Below are 20413 nucleotides of genomic sequence, written 5' to 3'. Positions count from 1 at the left end.
TTCTGATATTGATAATAGGCATACTTTAATATATCTTTGCCTATACTTTCAACTTTTCTGAATCACTTCATTTTAGGCAAGATTTACAGGTGGCTTGCAGCTGGAATTTTTTTCATCCAATAGAAGCTGTTATTTTGTGTTGTGTTTATTTCGTCTGAATTCATTTTGTAAAGAATGTAATTGATTTTATTTTAATTCTGATCTTATGCTTTCACTTTTTAGTTTTCATTATTTCCTCTGTTTTCTGCCATTTGCTATATAATCTGTTTTTTGTCTACATGCCTATTTTCCTAAGATAGATACTCTAATTTTACTAGCAGTTGCTAATATAATTTCTCTTAATATGCTTATGCCCGTATTTGGCAATTTATCAGTTTCAGAGATAAAGCAGTATATATTAAATATCTGTTTAGTTAGAAACCTTTTTGGCAAGTTATCGTAGTCTAACCCAATTTGGTTTATAGAAAAATGAGAATTTGCTAGAAAGCTGCTGTGATATTCAGTCGAATCCAAGAAAGATTTTATTAGCCATGCCTTAGGAAGGCAAGGGGTGTATACAGCCAGCCTTCAGGAGCTACAGGGACTAAGAATTTCAAATCCATTGGCAATTCCATTTTTTTTTTTCAATTTCTCTCTGTGGATCAGTTTGATTTCTTTCCTACCATGTGGTAGAAAAAACACTTTTAAATTTTACTTCTTACAGTTTTAAGCATCTGAGAGATATTGGCCTCTCTTGGGATCCCTACCACAAAATCCTTTGCAAAGGACCACTGGATTTGCTTCTTCAGATGCCTTTTCCTAGACCAATTAATGAAGTTACATTTGACGCGGTGATTGTTCCTGCCATGATCATGTGGATAGCCAGGGAAAGGAATATGGTTTTCAGACTAGCAGAGGGTTTGACAGACAAAAGAGTGTGTTCTGTACTCTCACACTATGAAAGATAAGCAAACTGTCTGTCTTTTGCTCCCGTTACCCAGAAGCTAATTAATTTTGGAAATTTCTGGCTTGATTTTTCTCTTCCTTATCTGTAAATCAGCCACCACTTGCAATAAAACTAGACACTTCTATAGCTCTTCAGCTTTTGCTTGTGGTTTTCATGTATTACTAGGGTTCTTTTTCTTAGTTTCAAAAAGTTTATTCCTAGTTGCTTCAAGACATGAATATATTAGGCAAAATTCCAAATGAATAAATGGGACTTTCTACTGATATCAGAGAACAGATTGCCAGACATGGCAGGCAGGGGAAGGAAGGAGAGATCAAATGGGTGAAGGTCATCAAAAAAGGCATAAACTTCCAGTTCTGAAATAAATAAACCCCGGAGATGTAATGTACAGCGTGGTGACTATAGTTAATAATACCATATTGTATATTTAAAAGTCTCTGAGAGTAGATCTTCAAAGTTCTCATCACAAGTAACTATGTGTGGTTATGGATGTTAATTAGATTGGACTGTGGTGATCATTTTGCAATGTATATGTATATCAAATCTTTATGTTGTACACTTAAAACCAATATAATGCAATATGCCAATTATATCTCAATAAAAACGTTTATTCTCTAAAAAAGTTAAATAATTTTGGAATTGTTTACCTAGCGAGGTAAGAATCTAATGTTTTTAACAAATAACTTACTTATTTTTACATCTGTATTAATACATTGAAAATTCTGTTTCTTTTATTTGTGATGTTACTCTTTTTCTGTTATACGTTATTAGATAAAGTAAGGTTTGTGTCTCTGGAATAGTTTATAAAGAATGGTCTTAACTGAGTTAAAACACCAAATAAATAGGAAATTGTCACAGGCTATTCAATAACTAAACTCTGAATCGAAATTGACACCAGTTTAATTTTATTCTGTAATCAACTAAATATTTCAAATAAAACAAATACAACTAAAAAAGTCTCCAATTTTTGCTTTAATTTCACATTTCATACATTGCACAATTTTTACAAGATACTCATTTTGATTGTTTCTTAACTTGGGGAGAGAGGAGGCAATAATTCTGCCAGATGGTTAAATACCCAGGGGATTTCTGCTCTCATTTTCCTCATTTGAGAGACATAAAGCAGTTTTTACTCCCAGCATAAATTCTAGACAAAAACCATACACTTTGCTTACTTCTCATGTTAAACATTAAGGATGACTCACAAGCAAAAGATAGACTTGTTACTAAATTAATGATCTCTTAAAACCTTACGTGGCTATGAGGTAACTGCCAAGTTTGTCCAAAAACAGCTTACAACAAATTCGTTATCCTGCGAGCTTTTTTTTCTTTTCTTCCTTCTGCCCTCCCTTCCTTTCCTCCTTCTTTCTTTCTTCTTTCAGGTATATTGCATTAGAGAGCATCTATTTATAGACATTTACTATAGACGTCTTTTAGCATAATTGTCCTTGAACAATGGAAAATGTAAGCGAAATAAAAAACAAAGAAAATGCTATACAGAATCTTTTATTAAGTAAAAGTTATTCCACTCTTGAGACATATTCAGACACTATCAGCTGGGACAGCTGCATTGCAGAAACTACAATGAGAGTACATTTTTCTTCACGGAAAATTCCAATGTTCAGAGAAACAAACAGCAACATAAGCTAAATATTCATTATATCAGAAACAAACCACAGGTCTTCTGAGTAATAATCCTGTGAACTCGTGTCCTTAAATGAAAAAGGGCAGCCACAGGCATCTGGCCACTGAAGCTCTCTTCCTTTAGGAGGGTGGCTACCTGTGGAGGTGGACTCCTTAAATGACTGTCTGCACCAAGGACCATTTGACATAGTTTAACCTTTGTGCAAAGACTCTTCACAGAAGCTGAAGTTGAAATTCATAGAGAAGCAAATAAAAGATGATGACCAATGAGTCCATCCAGGAAGGAGGATTCTTCATGGTTGTAACACCTATTTGGCTGAAAGGCCGTCTCCCCACTAACCCTTCTGTCCGTGAAGTTGCAGAAGATCTCTAGATAAGGTGCTTTCCCAGTTGCTAGCTTTAAATGTAAGAAATAAAATTTATCCCTTAAAAAAATGTAAGCTCGGTGTTAAAATTTGTTTTTAGATCAAATGAATTGGATTTGCTGTTGTTGTTTTTATAACAACATAAGCACAACAGTAAAGAAATGTTAAATCACCGTGTGAGTAAAAACAAGGATTTTGCCTCAATGATGTGGATAACTATTCTTGGGGAAAGCACAAAAGGAGTCTGGGGGAAAAATAAGTGTCAGAATTACTATAGTATCTGCAACACCCACTGAGTTCAGCTTCCTTTACTTGCTTCCCTCACTTCTCATAAATGAGTGGAATCAAGGAACTTTAGAATCTCCTATGTTCTGTCATTTTGTGTCCATACAATCCATTAAAAATCCAAGATGGTAATGTGGTGCACTTGTCTTTCTAAAGAAAATTAAATTAAAATGCCTTAGGACACAAATTTTTTTTTAAAAAGTTATACACTTTTAAGTGATTTTTTTCCCCTTTATAGTCACACTGGACAGCAAATGAGGATTGTAAACCACAGATATCTAAAGTTTTTATTTTAGTCTAAAATATACATACTGCATCCAGCTGATTCTTAGGTAAGAATCACTATCTTTAATAATTCTCACATCGAATACAAAATACATAAATATACAACTATTTGGAAACATATTATTCTTTTGTGAGACAAAGAAAAAAGATGTGTTCAAAGAAAATGTGTTTTACATTGTAATGTCCAACTTGTGTGTACTCGTTTCAGGTTAGAAACTCATTAGGCATTTGGGCCATGTCTTCAAAATTCTGTTTAGCCTATTTGTGATTTCCTTTCAATAAAAGACAAGAAAAGAGAGAAAAAAAAGCACCCTACTCAGGAGTCCGGGAAAGCCTTTATGATTGACTCATAGGCAGGTGGGGCTGGTGTTGAAAGGCCAATCCGAAGGCTGTGATTGGACCAGTGGAAATCAGGACGGCCCAGACTGTGGGAAGTGTTGACGGTGGAGGAGGTATTGGATGAAGGGAAAGTCACCATGTGACTCTCAGTTTCCACGGGAAGTGGTGGACTTTGCAGAAACGGATGGAAAGTTGAGCCCCTGAAGCTTGATTTTCTTGGAAAGGAATTGGCTTGTTCCAGGGAAGCTTGGCGCTGGAAAGTGAGGCTCGCCAGGCTGAGGTTGCTTCGACGTTCACAACCACTGTGGCGGTAAAATCCAGTTCTGTTGAGGCCGTGGGTGTAAGAAGATCTAGATCTCCGGCTTGAACTCCACTGTGAGATGGGGGCACTGGCTCTTCTTCGAGAGAAACAAACAAACAAAGCCCAAATAAATCCTCCAATTACAAGTACAGTTGCCATGGACACTGTGAAGGACATTATAACACCCTCTGAAACAAAGAAAACAAAGAGGCAATTTGCTTTGTAAACTAAATACACAGGCAAAATACAAATGGTTACTATGGATTACATGATTAACTTCGATTTCGGATTTGGGAAATAGAAGATGGTGCTAGGTGGATATGAATAAATGAAGCGGATATGCTTCCGTTTATCAAAGCAAAAGAATAAAGGATACAAAATGAGATTTTTTTAACTGTAGCATTCCATATTGCTTATGCTATTTTATTATCTTTAAGAAATTAGTAATTAAAAAGTCTCATTTTTTTAAAAAGGCTGTTCTTTAGCTCATAAATTTTATGGAGTTGCAAATATAGTCCAGAGATTATTTCCTTTAGAGTTACAGTAGCAACTAATGTGCCAAAAATTGATAAAAAATTTCATAGTCACATTGACTTTGCCTTTTCCTCTGTCTGCTTTCATCATCCCCACCAATGTCTTCCACCTGCAGGCTGCATGATGCCTCACTTCCTGTTCTCAGTCTGAGACAGGAAGTGCTGGGCTAGAACCACCTGGGGGGCTGACTGATTTATGTCATATTTCCAGAACTCCTGGACTCTCACCTATATCTTTGACTCATTGATGACATGACCTATGCAGACTACTGAGCTCTTTCTTGGTTCCCAACCTGGTTCATGCTGTTATCATGCCCTTGTGATCGTGAAATTCCTGTCCCCTGAATCCCCATGGAATCTCTGTTATAACACCAGTATCCTCCAACTCACAGAACTTGTATTTGTCCAGATTTCCTGTTGTGAGGAGGGGAAAATGCCATTCCCAAATGGAAATTCTACCTTATCCCTTCTTCTCGTGAACTAAAAACATATTCTTGAATAAAACTGCGTAGCAGAGACCCTGCATTGAATCGAAAGACATGCTGGATATTAGAAGACCCTTCTGGCCTTATCACCCACCACACTTACTGACCCTCTACCCCATGATCTAACCCACAAGCCATGTTGATTTTCCCACTATCCCAAAGCCTGTCTTTCTCTCTCAAATTCTATGCATTTCAACATATTTTTCCTGATATCTGGATATAACTTTAAAATTTCTCTTTGGAAAACTCAGTATGCATTGAATTTTAAATATAGTCAACCCAACAACTGAGTGTGGTCCATGAAAGAAGACCAGCAGAAAATCCATCAAGCTGACCCCAGCCCAAGTTGCCAGCCCACAGAATTGTGAGCTAAGTAAATGGCTGTTTTAAGTCACTATGTTTTGGGGTGGATTGTTACACAGCAAAAGATAACTGATTTAGGGTGCCAAACTCAGCTCTATTCCTAACATACTGTGTGATTTTTATAAAATTTATTTAGACTCACTTATTTTATTACTTTCTTCAAATGAAGGAGTTAGATTTTATGATTGCCAAAGTTCTCTCCAGTTTATTGTTGTAATCTATGATTGTATACACAAAATCTATGATGCAGAAATAACAAAACAAACCAATATTAACAAATACAAAAGAATAATCATTGCTCCTTAATTTTTGGATATATTTTAGTGTCTTTCCACCTTATATTGTCACATTTATCTCCCGTGATAAGACTATATTTGTTATGTCCTATTTTCACAATTATCACAAATGCTTATATCGAAATCCTCTAAAACAACTATTTATGTCAAATCTAAGCAATACATTCTTTATACTAAGAAGATGACTTCTGAAATACAAGATGATTTATGACAGATCTTCTAGACCCAGTATTGTCCTTCAAAAATGTCTCTCATCAAAATAATATTGTCATAGCCTTAAAGTGCAATCTCTTGAGACTGGGATTTCATAGAGTTAGGCTTTCTCTGGAAAAAGCAATAAACACAGTCAGAACCTAAAATTAGCCTTATTGATAATACAGTAAAATTCCACATTAACTTGTACTTACCAGTGCCCCAAAATTTGGAACCTAAAAAAGGGATTATAGAAAATCTGGGCTGCCAAGGCAGTGAAACCATGTAAATCAGAATTTTCCAAAATTTCTTCTAAAACACAATAGAGAAAAACAAGATGACCAAATAAAAATATACAAAACCATGCCTTCAGCATAATTAGAAGACAGAAAAAAAATTCAAACTTCAATTTACCTAAACGATAAACAGTGGGGGACTTCCCTGGTGGCACAGAGAATCCGCCTGCCAATGCAGGGGACACAGTTTCAAGACCTGGTCCGGGAAGATCCCACATGCCTCGGAGCAACTAAGCCCTTTCACCACAACTGCTGAGGCTGCATTCTAGAGCCTGCGAGCCACGACTACTGAAGCCTGTGCACCTAGAGCCCGTGCTCCGCAACAAGAGAAGCCACCGCAATGAGAAGCCCGCGCACCGCAAGAAGAGTAGCCCCCGCTCTCCACAACTAGAGAAAGTTCGTGGACAGCAACGAAGACCCAATGCAGCCAAAAATTAATTAATTAATTAAAAATAAGCAATGGAAAATAGAAACCAGTAAATTAAAAATAAATGATGGGCCTTCCCTGGTGGCGCAGTGGTTGAGAGTCCGCCTGCCGATGCAGGGGACGCGGGTTCGTGCCCCGGTCCTGGAAGATCCCACATGCCGCGGAGCGGCTGGGCCCGTGAGCCATGGCCGCTGAGCCTGCGCGTCCGGAGCCTGTGCTCCGCAGCGGGAGAGGCCACAACAATCAGAGGCCCGCGTACCGAAAAAAAAAAAAAAAAAACAGATTGAGGGGAAACTTGGGGATCCTTCAAAACAAAAGAAAATTTAAAACAAAGGACATACAATCCCTCCCCACCTTCATCTTCTAAAAATGAAAACCAACCAGTAAAACCCAACCAAACACACACATACACGCACACACACACACAGTCAATCAGTAAAAAAACCACGCTTTGCTACACTGAGGAAAGGATGAATCTAGAATGACTCCCAGGTTCTGGCGTGGGCAGGTGAGGGTGGATACTAGTATCATTCATCCAAACAGGGAAGAAATGTGAGAATGTAGAACTGGGGCTGAAGCTGATATTAGGAAGATGTTGAATTTGTGTGTCCCTGGGATATCTATTTGGAATTCAGGGTTAAATAAATATGGAGCTTAAAGAGAAGCAAAACTGGGAATCTTCATGCTACAAGAGTTCAACCATCCATGGAGAGCACTTCTACTAAAGGAAAGGAATATGTTTATAGAAGCCGAGTTGAGAACAAACTTCCAGGAAAACCAGAATTTAACTGGTGGTGGAAGTCAACACCGGGGAAACAAAAAGGGCTAATTAGGGTGGTCCACGGAGACAAGAGAGATTACTAGCTCTGAACCAAAGTGAGGAGAGAATTTTAGGTAGTACTGATTAGCAACCAGATGCCCCAGAGATATTTACTATTCACTTGTTAACACATAAAGCACGCACTAGATACCAAGTACTGCTAAGTACAGAGAGAGCAGGGAAGAAAATAAAGCCTCAGCCCTGGTAGAGTTAACATTCTAGAAGACGTAAAATAAGAAAAATGTCCTTTAGATGTGGCAATGAGTGGGTCATTGGCCACTTTACCTGCAATAAGTTGGGGGTCAGATGATGGAAGACCATGAGTACTTCTCCAAGAAGTTCAACCTCTCCACTGTGGACAAAGAAGAGGCTTGAGCAAAATTACCCATTAGGAAGGATGAAGATGGAGCAGGTAGCGATATCTGTGGTTGACTGAAAGCAGAGAAACAGGGAGGATAGTGAAGCAATGATTCAAACATGCAGTAATAATGGCTTAATCTGGGAAGTTGTAGTAAGAATAGGAAACAACCTGGTCATGAGAGACCCAAAGTGAAAAGAATGTAAAAATTATTCCAAAGTATCATACCACCTAATGTCCTAAAAATAAGACGTTGAGGGGGGTAGTGGTGATAAACTGAGGCTTAGATGCTCTTGTCCCATGATGTAAATGATAATGTTATTTTCTAGCAGTAATTTAATAATCAGATTAAATTATGTTTTAGAAATTTTAGCATCTGCTTACTTTATTATACTTACTTGTCTTTGCCATTTTATGCCATAATAGTTTATCAGAGAATAGATTTTCTGGATCAAATTTTAATTATTAGTATAATCATTATAAAGTTCCTTTAAGTTTTGTGTTGCTTATAAAGGCTACCTAAATTCTGGATTTCACTGGAAAAACTGTTTTAGTTGCTCTTAGAAAAGAGCTAAATAAAAATCATGAACTACTCAAATACTTCATAAAACCCAGTCCTTTCTCTTCTTTCCAAATAAGTATGTGAGTCCAGGCATTTTGCTAAATTTGGTTCTTTGGTTAAGAAAAATACTTAACTTTACCATATTTCAGTGAGTTTTTGGCAATCTTTGTTTTTGTGTGGCATATTGCACATAACTTGAATAATTTATTATTGTACATTGTCATCAGTTGTCCCTGAAAGAGTTTATTCATTAGTTTATACTCCAGAGATTCCATGAGTTGATTACCGTGAGAAACACTTTAATCAAAGAATATGAATAAATTCACTCAGATATTCTGTCTTCCTATTTAGAATAGATGAATGAAAGATATATTATGATCCATCTTAATGTTATTATACCTTTGAGTAGGAAAATAATGCATTAGGTAGACACTTCACTGGTAAACTATAAGCTCCTTTTAAATTTGAACTTCTATTATTCCAAGGTAGAAAGGTTTCACTAAAACTGTGATTAAGAAAATTTTGATGTTTGGAGGAATATAGTTTATAAAATGCAAATCTATTTTTATTTTATTTTTGTGGTAAACAGTAATATGCATTTCTAATTTGATTAATTTAATTTATAGGTCTCGGGCACTATTTTAAGTGTACTATATCACTTAACTGTCAAACAACCCAATTAGGGAAATGCTTTATTTCTTTGGTGTGTTCTAAGAAAATATTAATCTAAAATGAAAGTGAAAATGCATAAAAACAGTATCAATTTAATACCAGGTTTAGTAGCCTGTTACGGACAGAAATACTTGGGGAAAATATGGTAAGGCAGTATTATGTATTCTACAGTTATACTTTCCTAAATCAACAGCCTCCACTGGAGAATTTTAAATATCAACAACTTCAGATATAGAATCAGAGATACAAGGTTTCAATGAAAACAAACTCTTAAAAATGTTTCAGCTCATACTCCTAATTTTATTTTTTATGTCTTACTTTTTTGGGGGGCTGCACTGAATGGTGGGCAGGATATTAGTTTCCCCACCAGGGATCGAACCCGTGCCCCCTGCAGTGGAAGTGTGGGGTCTTAACCACTGGACCGCCAGGGAAGTCCCACAGTCTCCTAATTTTATTGATATTGAAACAGAGTCTAAGGTTTATGTTGTAGAACTAACACAATTTATTTTAATAATTGAATATTGACAACTAGCACTGGTCAGGGGGGCTTTCACTCAGGTATGACATAAAGTGAAAAGACAAATACTCTGGTTTGCAAAGTACATGTCCTTGCTTTTGTGTATAAACCAATGTAACCACTAGGGTCTGATGGAAGATTCTAAATATCTCAGGATATAAGCAGATATAATAGATAAGATTAAAGAGACATATTTACTTTTTATCGACTATTTCAATTTAAAGTTTACAAGCATTCCTATACATGGTCTCAGTGTATATGCCCTTTGAGCCTCTCTACCACAGTGTCTTCTGACAAATAAAATATTCCAAAAGGTTAATCTATAGAGAAAAGTAGCATAAGGTTCATTTCAAGAAAAAAAAGAAAATAGAAACTTTTAAAATGTAGCATCAAGGGGAAATAATTTTACTTCACGTAATTACAATATAATGCAACTAAAAAGACCAAATGATTGCCTTAGAAAAGGTAGATCTCCCTTAAAGGAAAAAAGGAACAAACTCTAACATTAGCAGGGCATAGCGTATAAATTAAGTGTTGTTATCCTATTTTGTAACCTGTGTCTATACAACTACCAAAGGGCCGGCACATAAGTCCTCAATAAATGACAGCTATGATTACTAATGGTTGTATAACTTTCCCAAGTCATTTGACCCTTCCTGGCCTAATGATAATGGTCACTATAGTCCCTTCTAATTCTAAGATTCTAATATTGAATCTGGTTTTCAATAAATCTTACCCACACCTAGAATTCTGTCCATTAGTGTCAAAATTTAGTAGAGGTCACCATCTAGTGGCCTTGAGTTGAATCGTTCTGATGTCTGAAAAGTGATTTTATCTTTGACAACAGAGCATTGATCAATTCACAAAATCTTTTCCAATTGTAAGAATCATTAAGCTTAGCTATCACTGAAGTAAGCTATGCTGTTCTTGGTACCCTGGAGTATATAGGAGGATGGTTCAGACAATAAGACTTCAGTAAAAATCGTTTTTAGGAAGAATTATATTTAAGGTTCAGAAAACTTTTAATTGCAATAATTTAAACAAAGAATAAATATTTCCTATGTGTATCTCATCTCCTGGAAAATCCTATTGGGTCTGTTTTCAGAATATATCCACAATTCAACTTCTCATTATCTACTCTGCTATCTCCCTGATGCTCCCAATTTGATCTCAATTATCTGTGCTCATCACTACTCTTCCCCTGGCTCATTCAGCTCCATCCACACTGCCCTGTTTGCCGTTCCTTAAACACATCAGCTGTGCTCCCAGTTTAGGGCCTTGTGCTTGTGGTAATCTATTCCTGAAACTCTTTTATCAGCCATCTACAAGGGTGACTTCAGGTCTTTGCTCACATGTCACCTTCTCATTGAGGCTTACCCTGACTGCCCTATCTAAATTTTATCCTGTCCCACTTCTGATGCCTAACTGCCACCCTTGATTTTCTTTTTTCTTTCTGGATTACTGGAAACTAGACTCAATTGTAGGACAAGTAAGGAAAAATCTGGGAGATTTGGAAGTAGTTTTGACCAAAGTCACGAGGCATAAGTCATACTCTGAATATAATTAGTCAACAGTATTGTTAGAGTAGAAGGTAAGTTGAATTATGTTCACAAGGAACACGGTAGACCATCACTTTCTGTGTGTGATAAACTAACATGTATCAAACCACTGGGACCAATTATAAAATACAGATCAAAAATATGTTTTTAAATCTGGTTGAAGCCATCAGAGGCCTACCCAAACTTTGAGGGAGCAAATTCTAAGAGAAAAGAAAATCTCTCATACAGTGATCTGTAAAGACAGGCAAAAGAGGCAAAAAACCTGAGTAGAACTCTGCAATCTCAGTAGGCTTAGAAAACAAAGACTGGATTTCAGGGGATACCAAGGAGGATAGACTCTGGGAAATATTCTAGACTCTGAGTTGGACTTCCAAAGGGCTATTCCCTAAGAGTAATAGCAAATAGGAAAAAAAGTAGACCTCACAAAGATAGAAACACAGTTGACCCTTGAACAACACAGGTTTGAACTGCACAGGTCCACTTATACATAGATTTTTTTTCAGTAAATACATATTAGTGGTTTCCTCTGGGGATGATGTAGACAGGGATTGACTAGGAAGTGTCATTAGGGAACTTTTGGGTTGGAGATAATGTTCTGTATCTTGATCGGGGTTTGGGTTACTCAGGTGTGTATGTATTTGTCAAAATTCAGCAAATGTTCAGTTATGATCTGTGCACTTCATTTTTGATCATTTTACACATTTTATTTATGTATGTTTGACCTTAAAAAGAAAAAAAAATATTGAATTCCTGTTAATAAAAAAATGCTGAATTAATTAGGGGGAAGTGTACTGATATCTGCAATTTACTTGGAAATATAAACTAACAGATTGGTAGATAGAATGAATATTATAAAAATGTTAATAGTAGAATCCAGGCGGTAGGTATATGGATATTCCCTGTAAAATTTTTCTGTATATTTGAACACTTTCATAATAAATTTTAGAAAAACATAGGAGAGAAGACCATGAACAACTTTAAGTTGACACATTTAGAAATTTACTTCAAACGGGCAAATTCCTAGAAAATACGATTCCTGCCCTAAAGCAATCAAAGAAGCAGTAGAATACCTGAGTAGTCCAATATTGTTAAACAAATTGACTTTTCATTTAAAACCTTCCTATTAAAAATACTACCGATAATTACACTGGTGAATTTTTTCAAACATTTAAACAATAAACAATGCCACTCTTACACAAAGGTTTCCAGATAATAGAAAACAATTCCTACCCTGTTTTAGGAAACCTGCATAACGTTGATACCAAAACCTGACAAGGCTATTATAAGAAAAGACTACTATAGGCAAATTTCTCTCATTAATGTAGATGCAGAAGTTCTAAAGTCAGGAACCTATCAAAAAATACATTCTTCTAGGCTCTGCTCCATACCTACTGAATCATAATCTCTGAGCATGGAGTTCAGTGAGAGATGAATCTTCAAACTTCTCTCTATGGAACTGAGATACAGCAGTTTTAAAGAAAAGCATTTGTTATTCAAACTTCCTAAGTAACTGATATAAAGGAAGTAATTAGAAGGCTGTTAATAAGAAATGTCCAAGAGTTTTTAAAATGGAAAGTAAAGATATGAATTTGAAATATAGTCAGTATTTGTTTACAATTTGGGAAGAGGAAATATAAAGAACATCTTTGGGGTGCATGGCCAGCAAAGCTTTCTCCCTCCTCAACCTCTCTGGAAACAACCTACTCCCATCTGCTGAGGTAGGTCTCTAAGTGACATATTTTTCCACAGGTTAAGGAATAAAATTTTCAGCTATTAACCAAGGTTTTCTGCCCTTGACTGCACTTGATTGCCCAGCAAATCAACTAACGATCCTCCATTTCAATTACCTGGTAGAGGATTAGGGCTGTTATCAAGGATACCCAGAATAAAGAAAAAGTTAATGTTTACAATTGGTAATAGGATTATTAAATACATAGAATAGATGATAGTCTTGAAAACCAATTGTTTTACTGCAATCACTAGACAACGTGAGACAGAGGAAAGTGTTTTGGTTTTTTGTTTGTTTGTTGCAGTTTCAAAATGCTAAGAGCCTAAAGGGCTTAAGAACATACCTTTTTACTATAATGAACTGTATTGGGAAAAATAAACCATGGTCTACGAGTCATGCCCTTGTCAGTTTGGGCTGCCCTTTAAATACCATAAACTGGGTAGCTTAAACAACAGATGTTTATTTCTCACAGTTCTGGGGTCTAGGAAATCCAAGATCCAGGTGCCAGCGTGATCAGGTTCTGGAGAGAACCCACATCCTTGCCTCAGTGCATACACGCAGACAGAGAGACAAAGAGTACTATCTCTTCCTCTTCTTTTAAGGCCATTAACCCCATCATGGCGTCCCCACCCTCTAATTTAACCCAAATTACACCCAAAGGTCTTATCTCCAGATAACACTGCATTGGGGGTTAAGGCTTCAACATATGAACGGTGGAGGAGACATAAACATTCAATCCATAACAAATAAACTTTCAGAAGCAGCGTAAAGAGGAGATGTTTGGGAGAGAGAAGAAGGGCTATAAACTATGTGACCAGTAAGAGTCCTGGAGAAGGGGCCATCACTCCATCTCTGCCTGTGATGAGCTACAGACTGATTTAGGGAATGCCAGAGAAATTGGTGTCCATTCCCAGCTTCTTAGAGGGATCCAGATGGGAAAGATGACAATCCCCTCTGAGAAACTCTGGGTCCCTGAAAGGCAGAGGAGGAATGAGGAAGTGTGGACATTAGTATATCCAGGTCTAGGGGTCTGATATACAGTCCAAATTCCCACAGCTCCAGGGTGATGGGAGAGCATTCAACATTGTTCTGTGCCACTGAGACAGAAGGAAAAGTACGTGAATAAGAGCCAGTAGACCAGAAAGGAAAAATCATGACATTAGCAAATGTTGCACAGGCCATACGAGGCAAATTTTATGGTAAGAGCCCTCAGCAGCAGAGGCAAGAAAAAAGGGCGATTCCCCTAAAGCAGATGAGAAATACACATCTGTAGTCAGCAGAGACCAGAACTTGATCAAGAACCAATGGCCCTCTCCTTCCAAGAACCTTAATAGTGTATAGCTACCACCACTGTCCCTTTCCAACTTTAGAGAAAAGTCCTAAGGAAGAGGAAAGTGGGGAGACTTGAAGTAAGTAAATTGAAAATAATTATGTTAAATCAGGTCAAACTTTTACAGTGACTTTCAAAACTACACAAATCTTTCTCAAGTCGTTCACACTTCTCCACAAATATGGCTTGTGTGTTTTTACTTCTCCATATTTGCTGATAACACTTCTCCTGAACTCCCTGAAATTTCCAACTATGCCTTATTTATCTCACTAACACCTGACGCATTGACTAATATATAAGGAGTGGTCAGTCAATGCTTCTGAGTAAACTAATGAACTGGATAGATAAATGGATGAAAGGATGAGTTAATAAGTTAATGTAGGAAAAATGAATGACTACAATGTTCTTCCTACAATTGTTTCCCTATTTGAAACTCATCTGATTTATAGGAACAGATAAAGCCTCATTTTTTTTTTTCTAAGGAGGGTTTAGGGACCATTTCTGCCACATTTGTCTTTCTAACTCATAACGATCATTGTCATTTTAATGTACATTATCTTGTATTATTCCATGACAGTATAGACATATTTGCATATTTATGGACACATAATCTCCTCCAAGAGTGTAATCTTCTTGAGGACAGATATTATAGTTTTGGTGAGGATTAAATGAGGTGAATAAATGCAAGTTCCTAAGCCAATAAATTCCCCAATTTTTCACAATGCTAGCCAAAAGGGAAAAACACAAGTGGTAAGGCAAGAAGTATAACCAAATGGTTTTCTTTAAGATTCTGAATACCAAAAAATAAACCAAGTTTAACAACACTTGTCTATTTCATTAAAGCAGAGTGCAGCAAACTTTCACAGGTTATGTTTCCTGCTGCTTTCATGGGGGATGTTTGTAGGGACGGGAAATGCATCAAAGAAAGCAAAAGTGAGAAATGCAAGGTGGTGGTCTTCAGGTGTGTTGTCATTCTCAGGCCAACTTTATTGCCCACCTTTGCACTAATTACTGTAATGTTTGCACAACATTTAATAAGGTTTAATGGGTGATCACCAAAAAAATTCAAGCTATCACTATTGGTAATAACCTGGTATCATTATCTTATTTTTCAACATTCATTAAAGTAAATCAGGAAAATTATATTTGGAAAACAACTTTTATACAGCCTAAGTTTGGGAAATTCATATGGTTAAATGTACAAGTTTTGCTTTTGTAAACTCTTCTTTCTCTATTCTCTGAATTCAAAGTGCCAAGCAGACAATTGATTTTGGAAGCAATAGGCAATGTATTGCACTGTACCTTATAAGATTTTCAAATAATATTTTTGCAGAGACAGTGATGTAGATATCAATTTAGATACAAAAAGGAAATAAAAATTTAAAAGATCAACATTTATATTTTAGGAAATTTTTACATTTCATATATTCACATTTACATTTTTGCATTTTACACTTGATATTTTCTTGAACCCCAGAAGAATTAATGTGATCTTTTATATATTTTCCCCATATCATCAAACGTTATAACATTATATCTACTCAACATATTTGTTTGGCTTTGTTAATGCTTATCAAGGTAACACTCCCCTTCCTGGTTTTCATTATTTCCATCTATTTTCTGTTGTATTCACAAAGTAAGATAAAGAAACACTAGGAACTATCTTTGGAACAATAAGTTTGAATTCTTTCTTAAGCATAGATTTCTATATTAAAAAATAAATCTCAGGATTGGTAAATAGACTCCAATTAAACATTCTGTTTTTAATTGAGGTTTATTTTATGATTATTATCCATGTTTTAATCAGTAGATAACGATTTTTTTTCCTTAAGTCTTTAAGTAAACCTGAAATTTAACTTTGAATGGCCTGAAAAAAATTGATTTTTTACAGATTATTTTTTGCAGTAAGAATTACTTTACTTTTGAATAATCTATATAGTTACTTATTTTTGCAATGATGAATTTAGGGTAAACACACGCTAGCTATTTTTTAGCGTGTGTTTAGCACATTCACTTTCTCTGTAAAGGAGGACAGCAAACTGTATTGTAAGAAACCTATATAAGTAAGACTCCCACAATTCAAAGATTTATTGTCTATTGGTTTCCACGTAGAATAACTTATTACCAAAGCCATTCTTTACAATATGCAAGTATAATTTACTTTCTTTTTCTTAATTTTTTAATAATTACATTATGATGTTTATTAATATCCCTCATTTTCAGACTTGAAACAAACATAAATGTTGATGGTAAAAAAGAATTCATTAATTCCTTCCATGCAGATTTCTGTGATGGTGGACGACCAGGTAGGTTGTTCAGAGCAGGCAGCATCGCTGCTCATTTTTCACGGGATAGTTCCCCAAACGTACCTTGGAATCACAACGAAAAGTCTGAAAGAGTTCTCTGTGAGGATGAAACATTTGTTCGGGACCAGTAAATAGGGCTATCGATCTCTTCATAAACTCCATTATCTCCTTTAAAGTTTTTTTCTGGATTTAACTCAACTTGCCGCCGTTATTTTTAAAATTTCCCTGAACCCAAGCATCCGTGTCAATTTCATGTCTCAGCCCTTCCTCCCTGTGTCTCCAGCCTTGGAAGACTCGTGGTTTTGACCTCAGCTCCATCCTGCTGCTGCTAACTGACTAGAAGCCAGGTCTGAACCCAGCCAAAAGCTACTATTGTATTGTTCCTTTTTTCCCCTTGTTAGGCTTTCTTTATAACGTTATTTGTGGTTCCACTTGTTCTATTACAGGTTTTTTGTCTAATTTCATAATATGATTTCTTATTTAATCATGTCATCACACTCCTTCAGTACAGATTTATTATTTAGATTCGCTTTGGAAATTAAAGAATATAACATTGACGATGTAAGTTAAAATAATCTCTATAGAAATTCTCAGCTTCATTAAAAAAGATACATAATCTATATAACCGTAAGACAGATAAAACTTAATTTTCTAACAAATCAATTATCAATTTCCAAACAGCAATGACTTACAAATTTTTTCTCAGTTTTATTCTTATTGCTTTCTAATTAGCACTTCCTATTATTTTCTCATTATTTTGTAACACCAGCCATAATCTATATGTGTTGCCGAGATTCTCCTTGAACGACTTCATAGCCCACTTTATGGACATTTTATATGAACAAATTTTTTGTAATAAATTTATGAAATCTTTAGGTAATCGATTCACCATAAACAAAATGGCTCAGAGATTTCCAATGTTTCAATAACTTTTAGGCAGTACCTTTCTCTGCATCCTAATTTTAAATTAAAAACAGTTAAAGAAAATCTTACCCCAAAAGTTTTCTGGCCATGGACTCCCTAAACTTGTTGTGTTATTAGCCATGATATCCACAGGAAGAGAAGAGCGAGAAGAAAAGCCAGTATGTCCAAAAGAAGCACTTTGATTTTATGTCTTTGTGGTTCAGCAAGAGAAAAATAATTTTCACACAACCCCTCATATACTTGTGTTTGCATAAAAGGAAATAAGTATATCATGTTTCCTGCTTTTATACTCAAATTAGCAACTGTTTTTCTTATCTTGGAATTCCACACAGTTCCTGAGACACAAAACAATTTCCTTCTCGTCATTTCCTCAGCTGAATTGCTAAGTACCCTCCTTTCCACCATCTCCAAACTGCTTTGGGGATAAGAGGCTCCTTTTCTTGTTCTTTCCTCTTCTCGTATTGATACAGAGGAAGATTCCAAACTCTCAGCTCCAGCTGAGATATAAATCTAACTGGGGTTAAACTTACATCGGATAAAGAAGTAGACTGCTTTCCAATGTTTGAAAGCTATACTTATGTAGTAAGTCGGGGGGTGGGGGAACTCTTCAGAAATCCATATTCTGTTCCAGTACAATTAATTTTATCTAATACCTATTCTATAACTCAGTTACTTACTAAAATTCTTAATGTCTCTTGCTCTATTTGGGATATTGATTTTGAAAAGTCATTTCTTTATTTCATAAATACCTCTAAAATGTAATTTATATTTAATTTTTTATGAAAATTGGTAGGTAAATATGAGAAAAAACAGTTTCCACACTGAAAGGCCCTACTTACAGCCAATTAGGGGCAACGTAAATGCAAACATTCAATTACAACAGAATGGTAAGCCCTATAGTAAGCAGTACAATGATAACAGTATGTTTTTCTTCATGGAGGAGTGATGACTTTGGTACTGTGTATGACAGTATGAAAATAATTTTACCAAGTGGAGAAAGAGTAATAAGGTAGAAAGAACAACATCAACAAATGTAGAGAAGGGACTTGAGGACACGGGGAAGGGGAATGGGAAGCTGGAACGAAGTGAGAGAGCGGCATGGACATATATACACTACCAAATGTAAAATAGATAGCTAGTGGGAAGCAGCTGCATAGCAGAGGGAGATCAGCTCGGTGCTTTGTGTCCCCCTAGAGGGGTGGGATAGGGAGGGTGGGAGGGAGACACAAGAGGGAGGAGATATGGGGATATATGTATATGTATAGCTGATTCACTTTGCTATACAGCAGAAACTAACACACCATTGTAAAGCAATTATACTCATAAAGATGTTTTAAAAAAAAGAGAGGAATCATGACAATTCATATTGTGGGTATTCTGGATGACTATAGTGGAAAGTGCACTATGGGAAAGAATTACATGAGACTTCTCAGGAGACATAGATTAGTTAAAATTTCAAGAGTCTTTGTCTGCAAGCTTAACAAGCTTAGCCTGGATCCTCTGATCATTGGGAAGCCATTGGAAGTAGGAGTAACAGTGCCCACCCGTGCTTAATAAATGCACTAAACTGCGTTCAAGAATCTGGTTTCCTCCATCTTTGATCATTAACTCTTGTGTAACCTGCATTCAGCCTAATTGTCATCACAGCATGATTTAGTGTGAAGCAGTAAATCATCTTCATGAAGTCTGTAATATATTCCTGAGTAGATCTAGGAAAATCTGAAAAAAAACATAATATGAAGTTGATCACATACAAATTTTTGCCTTCCTAATTCTCTAAATATTAGGTTGTTTCTGCTCATTTTCTTAATTTTGATATATTTACATTATCTTTAAATTCGTTGGAAATTAAAATAGAGACACCTAAAGGAGAATAGTGGAATATTATGAAAAATTTAGAGATTTCACTGAGCACATATGAAAACTTATCTCTATAATATTCTTGCTAAGGTTTATTTACATATAATTGAGTAAATAAAATACTTATCTTTTGCTTAAGAAAAACAAAAAAAAGGGACTCATATTTCAATATTTATCTTTACAATATTTTTGACAGAATTTATAAAAATAGAAAATTAAAAGACTATCTTATTTCTGGAAAAACATAATCTGGATGAAAATATATTGTCATACTTCTAAATTCCTATGGGATTTGTCAATTATTACATGTATTTTTAAGTACACATTTTGTACTATAGGCTACCTGATTCAATAAATACTAATTTCAAAAATGGATATATTTTTATAAAGAGTTATACAGAGTGCATTTGGCCTAAAACCACAAACCAGATGAGTGGAGTGGATGAGTCTAGTTTGGTGGAAATGCCTTCTGTGCAGAAGCAGGGCTCACTCCATCTCAGGGCTGGGATACAGGCTGAAACTTCCTTTCATTGTTTAGTGTTTAATCATGCAGATTTTCTCCCAGTTTTCACTTTTGCAGATGTCCAGAAGCCTGTCAAAACCTTGAAGAAAATTTGTTTTCTAGCACTTTGCGACCTAGGAATATTTTTCTTTTCTGTGAACAGCCTGTTGGTAGCATTCGCTTTTATCTGTGTATGTAATTTGCTTGGTAAAGGATTCATATTTTTCCTGGCAGAGATCCATATAAGAGGGTGTTTATGTCTATGTGATTTTCAAATCCCATGATTTGTAATGCCAAAACAGGAAGTTGATTTTTATCTTTCAGAAATGTTAGGTTTGTTCTTCTACTGTTGGTTATTTCACAAGTTAGGTCTTTAGATCTGGATTCTCCAGTAGTCATAAAATACTTCTGGAGGTTTGTCCTTCCCTGTAGAGGCAATCACACGGCTCCCTCCCTCCCTTCGTTCAGGTCTCTGCATCTTCGCCAGGCATTCCCTACTCACCTTGTCTAAAGCGTT

General features: G+C 35.9%; 1 protein-coding gene across 1 annotated transcript; it reads right to left on the bottom strand.

Moving 5' to 3' along the window:
* Positions 1 to 1849: 1849 nt before the first annotated feature.
* On the bottom strand, positions 1850 to 17786 carry MYCT1 (MYC target 1). Its single transcript, XM_029223373.1, is given in 3 exon segments — positions 1850 to 4353; positions 17604 to 17666; positions 17669 to 17786. Coding segments are annotated over 3 exon segments (693 nt in total). The 3' UTR covers positions 1850 to 3841.
* Between the last annotated feature and the right edge of the window lie 2627 nt (positions 17787 to 20413).

Source organism: Monodon monoceros, unplaced genomic scaffold (genome assembly GCF_005190385.1).
Source record: "Monodon monoceros isolate NGI ecotype Baffin Bay Population unplaced genomic scaffold, NGI_Narwhal_1 Super_Scaffold_15, whole genome shotgun sequence".
NCBI lineage: Eukaryota > Metazoa > Chordata > Mammalia > Artiodactyla > Monodontidae > Monodon > Monodon monoceros.
Note: the sequence above shows the minus strand (reverse complement) of the source record. Positions and strands in the feature narration are given on the sequence as shown.